The following is an 18,586-nucleotide window of genomic DNA, read 5'->3' as shown; positions in this document are numbered from 1 at the left end:
GAGTAAGAGAGAATTTTTGGTGGCATAAAGTGTATGTGGATGCTGTGCAATAGGTACAAATGAGTGAAGTTGGTAAGGAAAGCAAAAAACATTGAAGGTTGGTGGTGTTCAGGTCCAACATATTCAAGATCCTGGTCAACCATAGGCAAGAGTTGGCCTTGATTTTATTTGACCATTCAGTGGGAAGGCGCACAATTTGAGGTTTGCAGTAGTTATGGAGGATGTTCACTCCAAAAGGATGGAAGTGGAATTTATGAGTGAGCAAAATCCACTACAATCAAGATGCTAAGAAAAGTGTTTGCCAGGGAAGTAGTGCCTATTTAATTGTTTACAGATAACGGTACACAATAAACATCACATGACATGAAATTAATTATTTTTATCTCAATATGGATTGATACATACTAGAATATATCTATATAACTTGCAAGTCAATGGAATTGTGGAGGGGGCAAACAGACTGGTCAAAGGTATAACTGAATTGGCCATGAAGAGCAAGTTGGCTGTTGAGAATCAGCAATGGAGGCTCTGTGCGCAAACTGCACACACGTCAGTGTGACAGGTCAAACGTCTTTCTGGTTAATGAAAGAAACAAATCCAATTGGTTCCAGGTTGGATGAGACAAGATAGAAAAAAACAAAAAGAGGAAATTAGAGAAGGTGGGGTGGTTTAAAGAGAGTGGTGAGTAGAGAGTGAAAATTGGATTCAAGTGAAGCTGATACGATTGAGTGTAGGCCTCTCACCAGTCAGGAGGGCCTTATCATATACGTATGATGAGGAGTAATTATAATACTGTCAGATGGACGAAGGTGGAACAGAAGATAAGCCCTATACCGATAGAAAAATTAAGGCGAGGTGACTGCAGGGAATGTGGAAGAAAGTGGATGTAGCGGAGCAATGTTCATGACTGATGCTTAATGTTTGGTTGGGCCAAACCGAATGGGAGTGATGTGTGGTGCTGGTTAAAAGGATGCATCACAGCGTCATGTAAGAAGTGATAATAAAATGGAACCTGTAAGGGAGAATCACCGGATTTCGCGCAGAAGGTGGGTCCGGTATTGGAATATGAAGTGAAGAATGGTTCCTCTAGGTATGTACATAGGTTTATTGGGTATAATACAATTCTTCTGTTACAGTTTTGTCAGGCACAGATGCATTCACTTGAAGCTGTGGTTTAGCTACAGATCAGTCATGCTAATGCTATGCTCAATTTTTGTTTTGATAACCAACTTTTAATTGAGTTTTGTTCTTAAAACATGACCAACAGCACAAACATCCTGTCACAGATCGCCACACGAGTTCATATACATATCAGTCATATAACACCAATCCATGAAAGTCCCACCATTCGCCTCAAATCTTCCTATGCTTGTGTGGACATCCCCAGGCCAACTAAATAGGCCTCTTGTGCAGGGCGCACCAGTCCACTCCTGCCCGCCAGGCAACCAATGAAGGAGGGGTTGTGAATTCCACCCCCAGGCAATATCCCTTTTAGCAACCAGCGTGGCCACTCCCTCAGAGGCATGCTCCACTCGGTCCCCCCAGGTCTTCCAGCAGGTCCAGAAGGGCAACTCTGGGGGAGAGATGCAAGGGTCGGTCAAGGATTGAAGAGAGTTCTCACTCCACCCCTAAAACCCCCCACCCCAAATATGGGATCAACACAGAGCAGAACCAAACCACGTGAATAAAGTCGTTGTCTTCTGTCGAGCAGCAAAAGCGTTCGGCTTGCAAAATCTTACCTACCTGTTGGAGTTGCTAGGGAGTCATATAGGTTAGATGGAGATAATTGAGTTGGTTCAATCAGAGGCGTGTGGAGATGGCCAGTTCCCATGGAGCCATTGGCTGCCCTCCAGTCAGTGCTGCTAAGTTGCCTCTACTCACGCCTTCCATCTCTGTCTCAGCTTCGCAAACTGGTCAGGTGTGTTAATGACCAAGGAACAGTAAACCTGCAATACTGCACTCTGAGTAAGCCTGCCAGTCAACAGTTTAGCTTCAAAAGGACTAAAGTTCAGGATTGCAGTGTCCAAAGGGAGGTGAGCCACAAGGGCGTGTCGTAATTCTAGGTACTTGTGAAACTGAGAATTAGAAAGCAGAGATTGCTCCTGTAGAGCAAAGAACAGCCCCCAGACCAGCCATCCCGAGCAGGGAAATCCCTATCTTGTCCCATTTTGCTAACCTGTCCAGCCCTGCAGTGTGATGTGGCCATGTGCCCGGCCAGAGAGGGGTCATGCAGGTCAGTCTGCGGTGGTTCCAGCCCATAAGGAGGAGCGCCAGCTCAAGAAAACTGCATGTGCAACGTCAGGGGGGGTGGGTGGACCTGGGAATCGGGGAACTGTACAGGATGCCCATAATTTAGTCAAGCCCCAACAGGGACAACTCAGCCCGACAGTTTGGGTCACTCCAACCCCCATTAAGCAAGGCGTTCAACATAACCATCTGGGAGGTAATGTTGTAACGGAGCAGGTCTGTAATTCCCATACCCCCGTCATAGGGGAACTGTTGGCAGCTGTCAAAGGTGATACAATGCCGACCCTCAGCCCAAATGAAGGGACAAGTGATGGAGTAAAGGACCGTGAACCACTGGTCGGGACGGGAGGAAGCGATGTGGAAGACATAATGGAAATGAGGGAGCACAATCATTTTGAAGAAAGCCACATACCTGAGGGCGTGGAAGGGTACACAACCCAATTACTGAAGGTATTTCTTCATTCTAGCTACTGGGCGCAGGATTTTGGGGTTAAGGGCGGTGCCAGGTTAAGAGGACCACATCAATTCAGGAAGCAAAGACATATGCATACCCAGATATATGAAGGTCAGGTGTAAGACAGCAAGCAGCAGACACAAAGTCACCCTGTACCAGGACTAACAGTGATGTTGGGTGTTAACGTGGAGGCTGGAAGTCGCCAAGAAGAGCACAACTTCATCACAATACCAGGAGTGGGGGATTTATATTGCCCGACGCCCGAACCAATTAGATTGCCACAGGGGACAAGAAGATCAAATGTCTAGTTTGTCCCATGGACAACTAGACATTAAATCACGCTACAAAGGGATGCGCTTTGGTACTCACAGCCAAGCTCTGTCGAGAGTAATAAGCTTTATACTATACAAATGTACAAGATAAACTGGACCACAACTCGTTCTGTGTCATGCCTGGCTCAAAATAAACATCAGAGAAGCCTCAGTCCCGCTGCGTGTGCTTTGATCAGCGCGCACTGCAGCAAGAACTCCAAACCGGGCAGTGGTATGAAGAAAAGAAAATTCTTTTGTTCCATGCAAGGAAATGTGCTCATTAAAAAAACCTGCAGAATGTAAAATTGTGCCACCTGATTGTAGTGGGCATCCTGTCTCCATGCCACACCTGTAAGAAGGCTTTCAAATTAGGGACTCGATAATTAACAGTGTACAGTCTGAGAACAGTGGGATGCTTTGATTATCTATTCTATTTTCAGAATAAGTGACTGATTTTGAATGAGTCAGAGTTTATGATTTAATCAACATACTTGCACAGCCCTGGTAATGAACACAACCAGACTCTTTCCAAGTTTGCGGTTTGCAGAGTAGGTCGCAGTTAAGATGAACAGATACAGGAAACGTGGCATTCTTTTTTTAAATGAATGTAAGCTGCAAGGCCGCTGACAACACGGATGATGCTCATAATTGTGCCATGACAAGAACGTTTGAAAGGGAAAAACTGCAATAAACTGGTGATGAAGGGAATGTAGAACAATAAATATATTGAGAGTGGGATTTTCAGGTTGGGACAACCCTGAAGTATAGAAAGCTTTTGTTATAAATGATTTGGGCCACAGTCAGAGAGTTGCAGGTACTGAGTAAAGTAGACCGGCAGGGAGTTTTATCGCCCTGCCCCCTTCTTTTCATCACCTCTCTCCTCAACCTCCAGCCACTGACTCAAGCAGTGGACTCTATCATTGGGGCCGCCGAGTGTAATCGGTGTAGCTCTGGTGAGATGTGCCCTCTGCTGCTGGTTGTCTCCAGTGGATGTTTGCAGCTTCCCAAGTGCTTAAGTCTGTGTGTGTGTACCCTGGGGAGGGATGTGTGTAGGTTTTTCACTGCAAGGTGTGAGTATGCACAAAAAGAGGAGGGGGGCGGTTGGGTGAAAATATGTCCGTAGAGTGTGTTTATGTGTCTTTGAATGGTGTGTGGACTGCAGGTAGGAATGTTCGCAAGGTGGATGTGTGTCATTTTAGGTTCTGTGTAGGTTGTCTCTGCAGGATTGTGTGTGTGCATAGTAGGTATGTTTCACTTTGAAGGGTCTGTGAATGTGCAGTAGCTGTGTGTCTGTAGTGTGCATGTGTGAGAGAGAAAGAGAGAGAATGCATCTTTAAAAATGCGTGCATCCCTCAAAGCACTTCCGGGCCTCTGCACTCGATAGAGATCTTTAGGATTTGAACCTTGAAAACAGCTACTCCCAGAAGTTTCTGCTCTTCACTTCGCCAGCACCTTCCTATTGATGTGAAGTGAGTGAAAGAGTAAAGGACAGTAAAAATAACATGGTGACAGACCATTAGAAATTAAAGTGGGAATTGCATAAAAACAGCAGGAAAGTAATGAAAATTTAAAATATATTCAAAATTAGAGGAAATGAGAAACCACAGGACAGGGAACAAGAGAGAAGAGGGACAGAAAATGGAAAAGAACGAGCATTATAAAGTAGTAAAGAAGATAATCTGTATGCTGTTGGATAAACTCAGAGTCAGATGCCAAATGCAACTTGCCCGTCACAAATTGCTAGTTGTAATCTGCAGTCCATGGACACCAACCTTCAAGAGAGTTCAGTGGATACTTAACGGGCTGCACATATGCACCTTTAGTTTGTAAGTGATGGGTCTTAATCGCCAAACTCTATACCAGTTGTTGTGTATTGCTTGGGATCACATATTACAATATCTTAGTGATAGCTCAATAAATTAAAGCACCTTGTGCACAATTGCTTGTAATCGTTTGATCCCTGTTTGCAGTGTATTGATAAGTAGCAATATGATCTCTATACAAGCACATTTCTGATAGTTAAGAAAAATACACATCAAACATTTCTTTTCAAAATGTAAAAATGCAACACCCAAAAGCACCTTTCTAAACTGCAAACATATTTCCAGTTCCAAAATATTCATTTTTTTCAGACCAGCTAACTGATATAGGTAATAAGTTGGACAAGTAGCCATCTTTACAAGACAAGTAGATTTCAGTAACATTTTGTCCCTTGGACAAGTATATTTATTAAAAATGTCCACACCCCTGCAATACACTCCTCTGGACCACTGTCCCAATGACTAGCCATGCACCCTAGCGTCACAGTGCATGAGCTGCGGCAGAGGCTCAATGATGAGGGCGAAGATGAGGGGGAAGAAAGAGAGAGAGAGCGGGCAACACTGGCGGAACCTCCGACCAACAGGGAAGGGAGAGGAGACTGATCCATTGAAGCGAATCTGTGCCAATGGCGTGGAGCACAAAAGCTTAATCAGCCTGTGGTGGTAGGGGCCACGCTCTGCATGTTCCAGGACCATACACAAGAGGGACCAATCAAGCAAGCTAAAGGCCTTCTCACAATTTATAAGGAGCAGGGCCACCAGAAGAGGGAGAAAGTGTTCCTGGGACAAGACCAGCTGGACTCTACAGATGCACTGCCACGGGCCAGAATGAAGCTGCACTGAACTGGGTGGATCAGATATGACAAGGTCAAGTGCAACTGATTGGCCAAGACGTTTGCAAATACCTTGATCTCTGAATTAATTAGGGATTTGCACTGTAGGAGGCACAACTATACAAGGGTTGATCTGTCTTGGGAATAAACATGATAAAGGATGTGTCCAGCTCCCAGTGAAAGGCACCATTGCACTCAGCCTCAGAATACATGTCCAGCAAGGGCGGGATCAAACCGGACCAAGACCTAGGATAATATTAGATAGGAAGCCTGTCAGCCCATCATGGATCGCGGTCTTACAGGAGGTCATAGCTGAGAGTGCTACCCCAGTCTCGTCAGCCGTGATCAGCTGGTCCAAATCACGGGCCAGTGAGTGAGGGATTATCGGGAGAGGGATCTCAGCCAGCAGCAGATGCGCCACCTCCCAGGAAGGCCGAGGCCTAGGGGCATAGAACTACCAGTAAAAGGTAGCAAACACCTCCAAAATGTTGTGGGTACAGACTTTAAAGGCAGCCCTCAGTGTACCCAATGTGCGGGACTATTCTGGAGGTATCCTCTCTGGTGGCCATCCACTAAACGAGTTTCTCAGACGTCACCATGCTCATAGACCCGATGGGTCAGGGCCCTCCAACACTGCCTGGCCTCCACCAGGGAGACCTGGCACAACTCCACAAGGGCAACTGCTAGACGCAAACAAGCGCATACGACGTCTCAGTGAGCACCTGGTGCTCCAAGACAAGGATTCAAGGGTTGTGACGTGTGCAAGCTTCTCCTTACCCCGGATATAGCCTTTCACCAGGTTTAATGTTGTAGGTTTAATGGCCGCCCAAACGGTGTCTGACCAAGGATACAGACCCATGGTTGGCCTGAAAGTATGCCTGCAGCTTGGCCTCTAAATGGTCAGCAGAATCTGTATCAAACAAGTGCCACAGGGGCTGCCCGGCCGGCTCCGAGGCTACCATATGCAAAAGATTAGATGAGTGGTCTGAAAATCCTTGCAAACTCAAGGGGACGACAGCGGTAGTAAGCAATATCTGGCACACAGCCACACATACCCTAAGGGGGAAGGGGAGGATCACAAAGGCCACGCCCCTCTTGCTGTGTTGGAGACACTGGGGTCCCTCCCAGACTTTGATAATTGGGACCTGAACAGCATCTCCAGGGTGGGGGACTTATGGCAGCCACGTGGCGTGATCCCCTATCCAGATCTACGACAAGACTACCACCGAGCACCTAATGAGATAAATACGCTATCCGCAGGCCTGACATATGTGGAGGGTGGTGCTGATGAAAGGCACAGAATTGCCAGAGTCATCAACACTAGAGCATAGGCTCCTAGATAAATATATGGCACGCAAGGCCATGTCACTGAAGTACAAGAAACTACTCCACAATACACCTGAGGTCCTGACACAGCTGCACAAGATCTATGGGGGGGGGGGGGGTGGGGGAGTTCTTAAAGACAATGACTGGGTAGAGGCCATGGCTTACTTAAGGGAGGTGGCCTAAAATTCTGGCTTCTGCCTTGTGCAACTAAAAATCCACCAACTTTCGCACTATCCCCCGACCACACTGTTCAAAATGGGTAGGACATCAAGTATCAGTTGCAGACAGGGTTATGGCCACAAAGGTACCTTCTACCACACGATCTGGGAATGTCAAAAAATACAGGGCTTTTAGGGGGATGTCATAGATTGTTTGAATGAAGTATGCAGAGCCTCCCTCACCCTGACAGCCAAACGGTGTCTCCTGAATATATGGGAGAAAAACAGACGTGCTCAGTATGGACCGCATATGTTGGGGCTGGCCATCCCAAAAAGGAACATTGCCAAGATGTGGGGAGCAGAATAAGTGCTTCTATTACAGGGTTTGAAACACAACATGGACTGGTGCGTGCTAGCTGAAACGGTTGTCTACAAAGGCCGGGTTGCCCTCGAGAGTGGGTTAATATTTAGGGACACTTGAATGACTACAGAGGTAACAAAACAAAAAAATCCCTGCAGAAGGATACCAACACTAGACATCTGTAGGACATCCGTGGTCGGAAGGAGCTGACAATCAATCCGTGATGACATCTTATGGGCCTCTTAGGTGTGGGTGTACATAGCATTGCGAGGGTGCCATGTCCTTCATGAGTCACAGAGCCCGATGGTGTCAATCTGTGCCCAAAGCTGGTGGGAGCAAGACTGATGCCCTACCCCCGGAGGGCCGGTCGAGTCCAGCTCTGAAACAGGAGCTGCATTGAAATTCCTCACAAAAGTGGTGTATGGTTGGAAGGCCAACAGTACTGGTTATATTGTCTACCTAGAGGAGCCCCTCCACCCCCTATACCTCCCACGGGGGTCCGAGTAAGTGCTGGTGACCATAAGAGGGAAACCCCTGTGGAGAAGAATCGCCATGGTTGTGTTGAAGTTACCCCCCCCCCCTCACTTTTTGCCTGGTATTGATGCTGATTTGACTGAGAGTATGCTGGGATCCTGCTAACCAGGCCCCAGCACCAGTGTTCTTTCACTAAAAATGTACCATTGTCTCCAAAATTGGCACACCTCTGGCACACAGATAAGCCCCTTGTAAAAGGTACCAGTGGTACCAAGGGCCCTGTGACCACAGACGATCCCTACGGGCTTCAGCAAGTGTTATGCCACCCTAGGAGACCCCTCACCAAACACATACACACTGCCTTTGCACATTGTGTGTGTTGGTGGGGAGAAAAAGGCAAGGTCGGCATGGCATCCCTCTCAGGGTGTCATGCCCACAAAAAAACTGCCTGTGGCATAGGTGAAATACGAATCTATTGAAGTACTTACCTGCAACCTGAATCTTGTGGTTCTAAAAATAAATTAAGGAAATATATTTTTACTATTTAAAACCACTGGTCTGGAGTTAAGTCATTGAGTGTGTGCTTCTTCCATTGTCTGTGTGTGTTCAACAAATGCTTTGCACTACCCTCTGATAAGCCTAACTGCTCGACCACACTCCCACAAAGGAGTGCATTAGTATTATCTACTTTAGCCTCTGTTAAGCCTCTGGGGAACACCCGGACCCTGTGCACACTATTTCTCATTTTTATATAGTATATACAGAGCCAGCTTCCTACAGTTACCATCTGTGATCTAAGAAGGTTGCCATGGAGCCTTCCAGCAAGATCACTGAGGCTGATTGCTGGGAGATAGCACTCACTGCTTGTAATCTGCGTACTCAATAAACATATATGTGAAACCCTATGAGTCCTGTTTCAACTACAACAGAAAACACCTCAGAAAAATAAATTGTGACATTCTTTCTACAATACAGAAGGCTTACCACACTTATCATCAATATAAGTATATAAATGCTTTATGGTTTCCAGATCTCATACGATCTCTTTTTTAAGTAGTATTAATACACAAGAAAAACATTTTCTTAGGGAAACGTATAGCAGTGCATGTACATAATTATAATCAAGGTTTAAGCAAGCACATTTCACTGGGAATGTGTTGTTTTTACTGTGAGAAGCCTTTCATTCAAGATGGTTGCTGTAGTTAGCAAGACTTCACTGGCACACAGTCAGGTCCACTGGAATTAAGTGATTCTGCAGCCACCCCTTTTTTTTGCAAAACTATGGGGTTGCTGCATTTGCCACATACTCCATTATCTGCTACATAATCTGAACATGTTTGCATAAAAAATGTGTTTCCAGCTCAATGGATTAAAAGTTACTAAAAATATTGCAACGTGTTTGCGAGCAATCGAAGGCCCTTCACTAAGGTTAGCTGGTCATCTTTCAGTTGCTTAAGTCTGTATTTGGTTGGTAAACTGGTACTAATGAGGTGTATTATTTACCCAGGGAGTAGTAGGTTGTGTCAATATTATAAAATAATGAATATAATGAATAATGACAAAAAAAGTGCAGCACTATTCTGCATAACTTGCCTTACTTGCCACATAATTCCAGTGGCCCTGCACATAGTAAACAATACAACTTGTGCATTACAATGTAGGGGGAGGAATGAGTCACTTTAATTCTGCAGTGTGAGGATAAAAATGTACATAATGTCACCACTGTAACACATGAATGCTCCTGTGCAGGACACAAAATAGGGGGGAAACACAACAAATCAAGAGTAACCAAGCAAGATAGACAAGGTCATCCACTTATGAGCATGGGTCTGACCTAAAGACTTCTCCAAGTGAATGTTGTGCATTGACCTATTGTTTCCAATGCATTGTTCATTGGAAACAATAGGTCTTCCTACAGACATGTGACCGAGAATTGCAGAGGTGCATTGAGTGTTTGAATTATTAATCTCAGCTTACATTTAATCACTTTCCCCTGCCACATTCTACTCTATTTTTTTCAACCATCTGCACAGTTCCGCTCCAATAACAGCAGTACACCTTCAAAAGATATGCCATCTCCCCTGGCAGTGATGGCTCTAGAGGTAACAGGCAGTAGAGAAGCCATCCAAAAGTGAGAGGCAACAAATCAGGAAACAAGACTAGTCATGGAATGGGTCACCATAAGTTGATGGTATTTGGCGTGGATACCCTAGGTATGCCAACTGGGTATGGGCTTCGAAGTAATCTGCAGCTGAACTGCGAGGGGGGAGAGAGACTCAAAATGTGAACGGCTGACAGGTGAGGTGGGAAGAACGTTCCAGATAACTGACAGTGGAGGGGAGACCCTGGGGCAGTGACAATGAAGATATCACATGAGTTGCAAGGGCGAGGAACACAATGACTTACAGCGGGAGGGCCCCAATGAGTAAGGGGAGTCCTGTATGAACAACAACTGGCCATTCTAGGTGAATGCCAAGAGGCCATCACATCAAAAGCAGTTGTATGGAGGAGACAGCATAGGTTAATTGGCATGGGTGGATGTGTCAGTGGACGTGACGAGTTTTTGGTGGGCGGTAGAGGGGGGCAGTTTGGGTGCTAAAGCTGAAAGAAGTCGAGAAATGATCATAGGCAGGGCGAGGGTACATGCGGACAGATGGTGTCTGCCCACTATTTTCACAGGGTGGCACCGACTACACTGCCAATAGTTTGAGCCCCAAAGAATATGCTGAATTTGTCCCCAGACACTAGGAGATAATTCAGCAGCGCATGCATGTTGTCTGCATTCTTTCAGAGCAACAGCGTGAAAGGGCCCATAACAAAGGCCAAAGATAAGGGGCCACGAGGCCTCGTTTGTTGGAGCATCCTGACTAACAGCTATCAGGAGCCTCACACCTAAATGCAATGGAGGGGATACAAAGGCACACAACTTATTCCTTCACAGGTACTTAAGAAAGGCATGCTTTTGACTTTGTCCAGTCCCTGAATATAAGAGATATGCATGCACTGTAAGAATGTCAGATGCGTTGGTCTGTACCAGTATTCACACAAATAATTTAAATATCACTATTTTATTTATTTCTTTTATAGCACTAAAAGATGTGTTACATAAGATAGAGAGGGTTATACGGTGTAGAAGTCATATGTCCTTCATAGCTCACTGTGCTATACCAGAAGGATTACAATTTATGAACTGCAAGTAACAAAAGGATCTTTGAGTGAATGCAGTAATCCATGTACCTATTTACATAAAACAAAAAATCTGTTATCTGTATGTAACATGATGTGTCTTGCAGGAGCCATATTAACCCTCCATGGCACTTTGATGTGAAAGTGGGACTAGACAAAACATCTCTCCAGCAAATACGTTAACCTACAGAGTTATCTTATCATCTTACTATTATTTTTATTCCCAGGGATTTACTTAGCACACAGATCTGTACTTTAACCCCATAAGGTATTTTAAAATGCAGACTTTGCAACAAATTAAGCAGAATAGATTTACCCCACACTTCTCCTTGCTGTCAATTTCTTTTTGGCAGAGTTTTAAAAAATTAATGTAATAGTTAAGGCCCAGATTTTGCATGGGTGTTGAGTCACTCTTTTTGTCACAGCCCAACGCAAAATCTAATTTGTTAAACATGTTAATGCGCTCAAATGTACCCATGACAGACCCGTTAAACGTATGTGAGGTGTTAAGATCTGACGTCGGTTCTTGTGACGTCACTTCCTGATAAGCTACGTTGTGATGTCACTCCCTGTGATTCCACATGTGATGCCGCGCGCCGTGACTTCCCGTGCATACTGCCTAACTCGGTTAGTACACCCACTTCTTTTGGTTAGGACGTGTGCCTTAATCACGTGTGAGGTCGTGACTGGGTGCACTTGCTAACACGCTACATGCTGTTGGATCGTCTACCTTTCAAAGTATGAAGACAGGTGGCGCACCTCTACAACACACTACAGATTGAGGTGTTGACGAAGCCAATGTGGGAGAACAAACAGCGACAAGAGTAGTGCCATGTGTTTCCTTTCAGGTCGGGAGCTCTGCGGCACCCACTCCATTCGCGCCGAGCCGGCGTGGTTGAAAACTGCCAGAATTAGATCCCCCTTCTGTATCCTTCAATTTACCAAATGAGGAACTTACCCGCCATGTGTACTCGTTGGCAGATAGTAAACGAGAGCCAGCCAGAGCGAATCATCCGCGCGTGCTCCACTTCCAGAATCCGCCTGACGTACTTCCGGAGGTACCCAAGAAAACAAACGGGCTGACTGGCTCTGCGAAATGAAAGTGTTTGAGCTTGTCTGCCGTTGAGCGCTCCGGCACTGCAGACTGCTCGCGTTAAACAGCCTGGCTCTAGAGCGACGTGGTACCGGTTTGAGTGTTGCTTGTGGAGCATTCAGATATGATGCTGTTTTTCTCTTACTTATGGGTTACAGCTTTGTAAATCCATCTAATATATTTTTTGACGGCTTCTATGTTTTACATACATAAATAGCGCTAATTCAGTTCGAGATATGCACACGAACAAAACACATCTCCCGCTATTCTAACAACATAACAGACACGAAGAACATTCATAGAATGAAGACATTTAAAATAAAACAAAATAAGGGTAAATATATGTGTAATAATTAAGCTTTAATTTAACTAAACTACCGGATAAGAAGTATATTTTTAACTTGTACTAACAGCAGCAAACTTATACATATATTTTTTTTAATTTTACCACGATTCTTGACTTTGTCAGCAATGCATCTAAACCTACACCACTTCTTTTTAGGTGTACCGTCATTCAAATTATTCACAGTATCAGAACTATAGGAAGAAGGATTCTGAAGTTCAACAGGCAAACGTCTCTCCTCTGTTCTATTGGAAAAGTCTTGTTTATAAGTTCCAAAGGAGAAGCTGCTTCCTCTGATTTACACAGACCGCGTTTCCTAACCGTACTCTTGTCATCTCCTGCACAGTTCACCACTCGCCTGACATTCCAAACCTGTTCACTTTGGTCACCAGACTGTGAGAGTTGACTTTCACTACCCGGACCTATCCCCCAAACTAGAAATAACAATTGTTGAGCCAACTAAGTTTCAACATCCTAATCCAATCACCCACAACAAACTGTGGGACCTTCACAGGTTTTTACTGTCTTAAATCTCCTTCACGTGCTCCTATTCTATGCAATTCTTTCAGACACTACTTCCTGGTTATAATTTATACAATTTCCGAACCTATTTCTTTTTTCAATCACCATGGCTTCAGTTTAGTAACTGGTTCTCTCCCTCTCAGTGAGTGAATGAGCAGTAACTATGTAACCAGATGTTTTCTCGGAAAAACTCTTCCCACTCATGTCCAATATGCGTGCCCATACTGCACTATCATTACAAACACAATTGAATCTCTCGCCCTAACTGTTACATTGTAGACCGTACAGGGCAGTACTAATGTGATTCATTTTATAATCAGAAAGAAATGTTGCCATCTTTTGTGACTTGAGCTGAACACCATTATCTAGGTGAACACATTGTCTATAGGCACCCTACCGGAATGTAGTGAAGATTTAGGTAGTTTCGAGGAAGCAATGTGATTGGAATGAGGCTTAACTTAAGTATAACATTAGCTTAGCTTTAGATAGTTATACATTTTATTTATAGTAGAGCACAACAAGAAAGGGAATCTTTTGATGAATTTCTAACCACATTAACAGCATTATCTATGTCATGCAACTTCGGGGCTATGAGAGATGAAATGTTGATGGATGAAAGCATAGAGTATGTTAAATGTACGAAAATTCAAGAAAACCTCGGAGTGTTAAGTGATCCCTGCCTCCAAGACACCGTAGCTACTGCTACAGCCATAGAGCCATCTCACAGATGGATACACACTGCAAATGAAGACAAATGTGGGTTAGGAATAGAGCTTTGCAAAGTCATTGAGGCTCAAAACCGGGTAAAAAGAAAACAAATCAAAGATGATAAAATATGTTATAAATGTAGAATTAGCAATCACTTAACAAACTCAAAATGTTGACCTGTCATAGGAAAGGAATGAAAGATATGTGGAAAAATCGGGGCATTTTTTAAAAGTGTGCATTAACAAAAGGAATGTCAAGACAAATAGAGGTAAAATAGCCTGGAAGTGTGAACACGACAAGACAAAAACTAGAAAACAGAAGTTTGAATGTGGCTGCTCTGAAAATAGAAAAAGAGTGGTGTTAGTTCCCAAAGAGCCAGAGGAACAAAACGATTGTGAATAAAATAAAAAAATTGTTCTCCACCAAAATGTCTGGTTAAAATCTTAGACAAGAAGTTAGAATAACTTGCAGGTTTTGGATTTCCATGAACATTTGTTACTCAAGAACGTATCAAAGACAAATCCAAAGATATTGTTCAAGAAATTGATCTTGAATCATCAGACATTGTAGAAAAGCGTCTGACGGTCCTAACATCAACAATGTATGGTTTATTAGAGTTAATCTAAAATTTAGGGAAAATACCACATATGTAAAGTTGTATGCAGCAGTCAATGGCGTTAATGGTATGGAATGAAAGATTTGTGGAAGTTAGGGATCATACTAAATCCCAGGGGCAAAGAACAAGCACTTATTGTTTGAGAATCAGGCAATAACAAGTTGCTGATTGAGCAATTTCCAGATGTTTTTGCTAAAAGCTGGGGTTATTGAAAGGGTTTTCACATTACATAATATTACAAAAGAATGCCATTTCCGTAAGACAAAAATTGAAGAATGTGCCTTTGAGTGTGCATAATGAGTTGATGAATGTAAAATTTCCTAGCTTTCCTAACCGAAAGTTTCAATTCTATTAAGGACACAGAAGCGAGGATTATGCTCAAAACTTTCATTCCTTTAATACTTCCAGTAGTCTTCAACAACAAAGAAAACTACCTTTCCCATGATGCCACTGGAAAGAAATACAGAAGCAACAAAGAACCAGTCAAGGACCAAAATCTGTGGTCCAAATAAGTAAACAGCTTTAAAGGCACATCCTCTTTCTTGAGTGTGACTAAATGGATTATTCTAGATCATTTGCCTTTATTGGAATCGGCGCCTGAAAAGAAAAATATATATGAAATCACTAACAAACCCTAAGTAACAATCTACAACTATCACATTTTCCTAGACTTCAAACTCAATAATGAAGTGTTGAAAAAAACAACATTCGCATTAACATCATGAAAATACATTCATGCATCTTCCCTGAAACACAGGTTATTGAAATTTAACTCACACATAACAAAGCATTCATGTCACCCATTCCAGAAGATGCCCCAGGTAGGAAAAAGTGATAACGAATGGAAGGGAATAAGCCTCGCCTCTGTGTCCTTAATAGAATTGAAGCTTTCTGTTATGAAAGCTAGGAAATTTTACATTCCATGTCCGGACCGGAGGCAAGGATTATACTCGTTCAAAGCATATCCACCACCACTGACACCATATCAATATCTGGTTTAAAGTAAAACAGTTGAAACATGGAGTCCGAAGACCAATGAGCTGCATTAATAATATCCTATAGTCTAGCCCCTAGAGAAAAGGCTTTGGAGGCCATTGTCCCTCTCACGGAGTGAGGTCCGAAATACAACACATCAATGCCCGTTTTCTGCATGACCCACTAGGCCCACTAAGCAGTGGTGGGGGATGAGTGCTTTAAAAGGTTTTTTTAGGGATATCAATAATTGCCTTTCGTCCTGGAAAACGGAACTCCTCCGTCAATAGTTGGTATGCCTTAGGTTGGTTATCGAAGGCTGGATAAGATATCATCCTAGAATCTGCTTTAGTTCTCCTGGAAATACGGAACATAACCCCTTGTGGAGTGAAGATGACTCAAGACATCAACGGCTCTGACATCAGATACCCTGCGGCATAAAACCGGACAGAGGCACATTGGCAGTTTCACCAGCAATCTCTTACGCGAAAGATACTCGTTCCACTGCCAAGACTAGAATAGATTCAGTACTAAATTGACATCCCAAAGTACTGAATACTTGGGTTCCGGCGGTAGGGACAGACAAATTCCTCTCAGCAATTTGCAAACCAAAGGATGCTCTCTGCCTTGTACCAGCCAATGACCAGCCGAAATGGCCGAGCAATAAGAGTTGATCATCCTATACACCAAACCCTGTGATGCTAAAGATGTCAGGAAGTTTAGGATTGGGATAACGTCACTCCCCATGGGATCTTCCTGGCATTGAACACACCAATGCACCCATCTAGACCACCCTGACGTATACCACTTGGTGGTCCCCTCTGCCCAGGCTGTGGCCAGCATATGTTCAGCTTCTTGTGAAAGGCCAAGGACTCGCCATTTTTCCCGGTAATCCTCCATGTCATTTAGACGGCCTTGGAAGACTAGTGGATGACATTGGCCTAGGGGATCCTGAAGAATATCTGGAGGGTGGGAAAGATGGATTGGAAAATCCCAAGAAAGTGCCAGAAGCACTGAAAACCACACTTGAGATCTCCATATCGGCGTGATCAATACCACGTATGCCTACTGTCTCCTCACCTTAGTGACAGTCTCATTATCATGGCAAAGGGGGGAAATGTGTACTCCTTCTCCGTCAACCAAACCTGTAGTAATGCATCTGTCGCCAGAGCAAGGGGATCCAGCTTCCAGCTGAAATATCTGGTGATCTGATAATTCAGACAGGATGTGAAGAGGTCAACCGAGAATGGGCTCCATCCACCGTTAAGTTGGGAGAATATCGGGAATGTAATTGCCACAAATTCAGGTTTTCAGTCTGGTCATTCCCTCAAGCACCAATCAGCAATCTGATTGGATGTTCCTGGAAGGCGCTCTGCTGTGACCAAATATAATTGTGGCAGTACGTCCAGAAATCCTTGGTTAGGTCTGCCACAATTTTTGACTTGGAGCCACCCGGTGGTTTATGTAGGGGACCTCTGACACATTGTCCATCTTCACTAGCTCACAACAGCTCACCTTTTCCTTGGTCAAGCATTGGACCGTGAACAAACCTGCCATAAGTTCTAGGCACCTGATGTAGAGAGACTTCTCTTACGTGGACCATTTTCTCCTGTGAACAATTCTATAACTAGGTCTGGATCCAAGCCGAAGATGAGTCTGCTGTTACGGGCATCCATATGGGACAACCACTGGTTCATTTCGGTCCTCCGGTGTCAAAGGAACCTGTTCCAAATATTGGAGGCCCCTGCACAAGTGTAAGTATAAATCAAAGGATTCCCTTTCCTGTTGTGCTCTAGTATCAAATTTATACTGCAGGGTCCTGTAATGTAATGGGCCTGGAAAGATCGCCTGGATCGAGGATGATAGAAGACCCATTATCTGTGCCACATGGTATAAAGAGGTCAAATATCTAGAGACTGTCTTTCTCAATTCCCTGCAGATTTTTGCTATCTTTCTGGAAGGCAAGCTGAGAGTCTTCTCGGTTGAGTTTATGACAAAACTAAGGAATGTGATCTGTTTGGATGGAACCAACACAGACTTTTTGATGTTAATGATAAACCCCAGACTCTCTAAGAGACTGATCGTTGCCTGCAGTTGGTCCCGTAGAGTGAATTGGCACTGGTCCATGAGAAGAATATTGTCAACGTATATTATCAGATGATACCCCTGAGCCCTCACTAGTTCTACTACTGGATTTAAAACCTTGGTGAAACACCAAGGGGCCAAGGATAGACTGAAAGGAAGGTTCTTGAACTCGAAAACTCTGCCTCGCCACTGGAATTGTAAGAACCTGCGGTGAGAGGGAAAGATCTGGACAGTTAAATACGCGTCCTTGAGGTCTGAGCCCACCATCCAGTCATTCAGCTGTAACAAAGCCCGAAGGAGATGAATCCCCTCCATTTTGAAATGGCGGCAGACCAGCCAACCATTGAACTCTTCCAGGCTGATGACTGGTCTTTGTCCACCGTCTGGTTTCTCCAGAAGAAGAGGTTGCTGAGGAAACCACAGGGATGGAGCTGGGACAGGACAATAGCCTCCTTGTTGAGCAGGCCATCCACTTCCTGATCTATCAGAGATCTCTGGGCTTTGGAAAAGATCAGCAAACGCAGTCATGAGTGTTGGACAGGAGACCCATAGAATTCAGTTTGGAATCCCTGTACTATTTGGAGCACCCACGCATCCGAGGTAATGGTGCACCAATTATGTAAAAAGAGAGTTTGATGACCCCCACATGCACATGGGAATGGAAACGCACACCCACTGGTTTGGGAATTGTGCTCTGGAGGAACCTCTGGTGTCTCGTCATCGCTGGTTCCTTCAGGTAGGGAAGAACTCTCCTGGGTGAAATTCATCCTGGCCTTTCCGGATGCCTTGTCTTCTTGGAGGGCCTTCAACATAGAAGCGGCCGGTCGAGCGCCCTCGGACACAACTGTCCCTGACAAAAATGCGAGGGTGGAAGACCTTTATGGAGGACTGTGCCTTATCAAGAGAAGTGAAGGTAGCCACGAATGTTCCAAATTCCTTCACAAAGGATTCACCCCACCGTACCTACTTCCGTGGAAGCAAGGTCTCCCATTTTCGGGCCAACCTTGATTAGAAGGGAACTGTGCTGTTCTGTGGAGAGTGCACAATTTGCGTTGCACAGAAAGGTAACGGCACGTT

At 44.4% G+C, this 18,586-nt stretch overlaps 1 protein-coding gene across 1 annotated transcript in view; it reads right to left on the bottom strand.

Moving 5' to 3' along the window:
• METAP1D (methionyl aminopeptidase type 1D, mitochondrial) overlaps positions 1-12,252 on the bottom strand; it is a 768,794-nt gene extending 756,542 nt beyond the window's left edge. Inside the window, exon 1 of the mRNA XM_069225336.1 lies at positions 12,129-12,252. Coding sequence (XP_069081437.1) covers positions 12,129-12,183 — 55 coding nt within the window. The 5' untranslated portion in view covers positions 12,184-12,252. The remainder of the gene's footprint in view (positions 1-12,128) is intronic.
• Between the last annotated feature and the right edge of the window lie 6,334 nt (positions 12,253-18,586).

Source organism: Pleurodeles waltl, chromosome 3_1 (genome assembly GCF_031143425.1).
Source record: "Pleurodeles waltl isolate 20211129_DDA chromosome 3_1, aPleWal1.hap1.20221129, whole genome shotgun sequence".
In the NCBI taxonomy this organism is placed as follows: domain Eukaryota; kingdom Metazoa; phylum Chordata; class Amphibia; order Caudata; family Salamandridae; genus Pleurodeles; species Pleurodeles waltl.
Note: the sequence above shows the minus strand (reverse complement) of the source record. Positions and strands in the feature narration are given on the sequence as shown.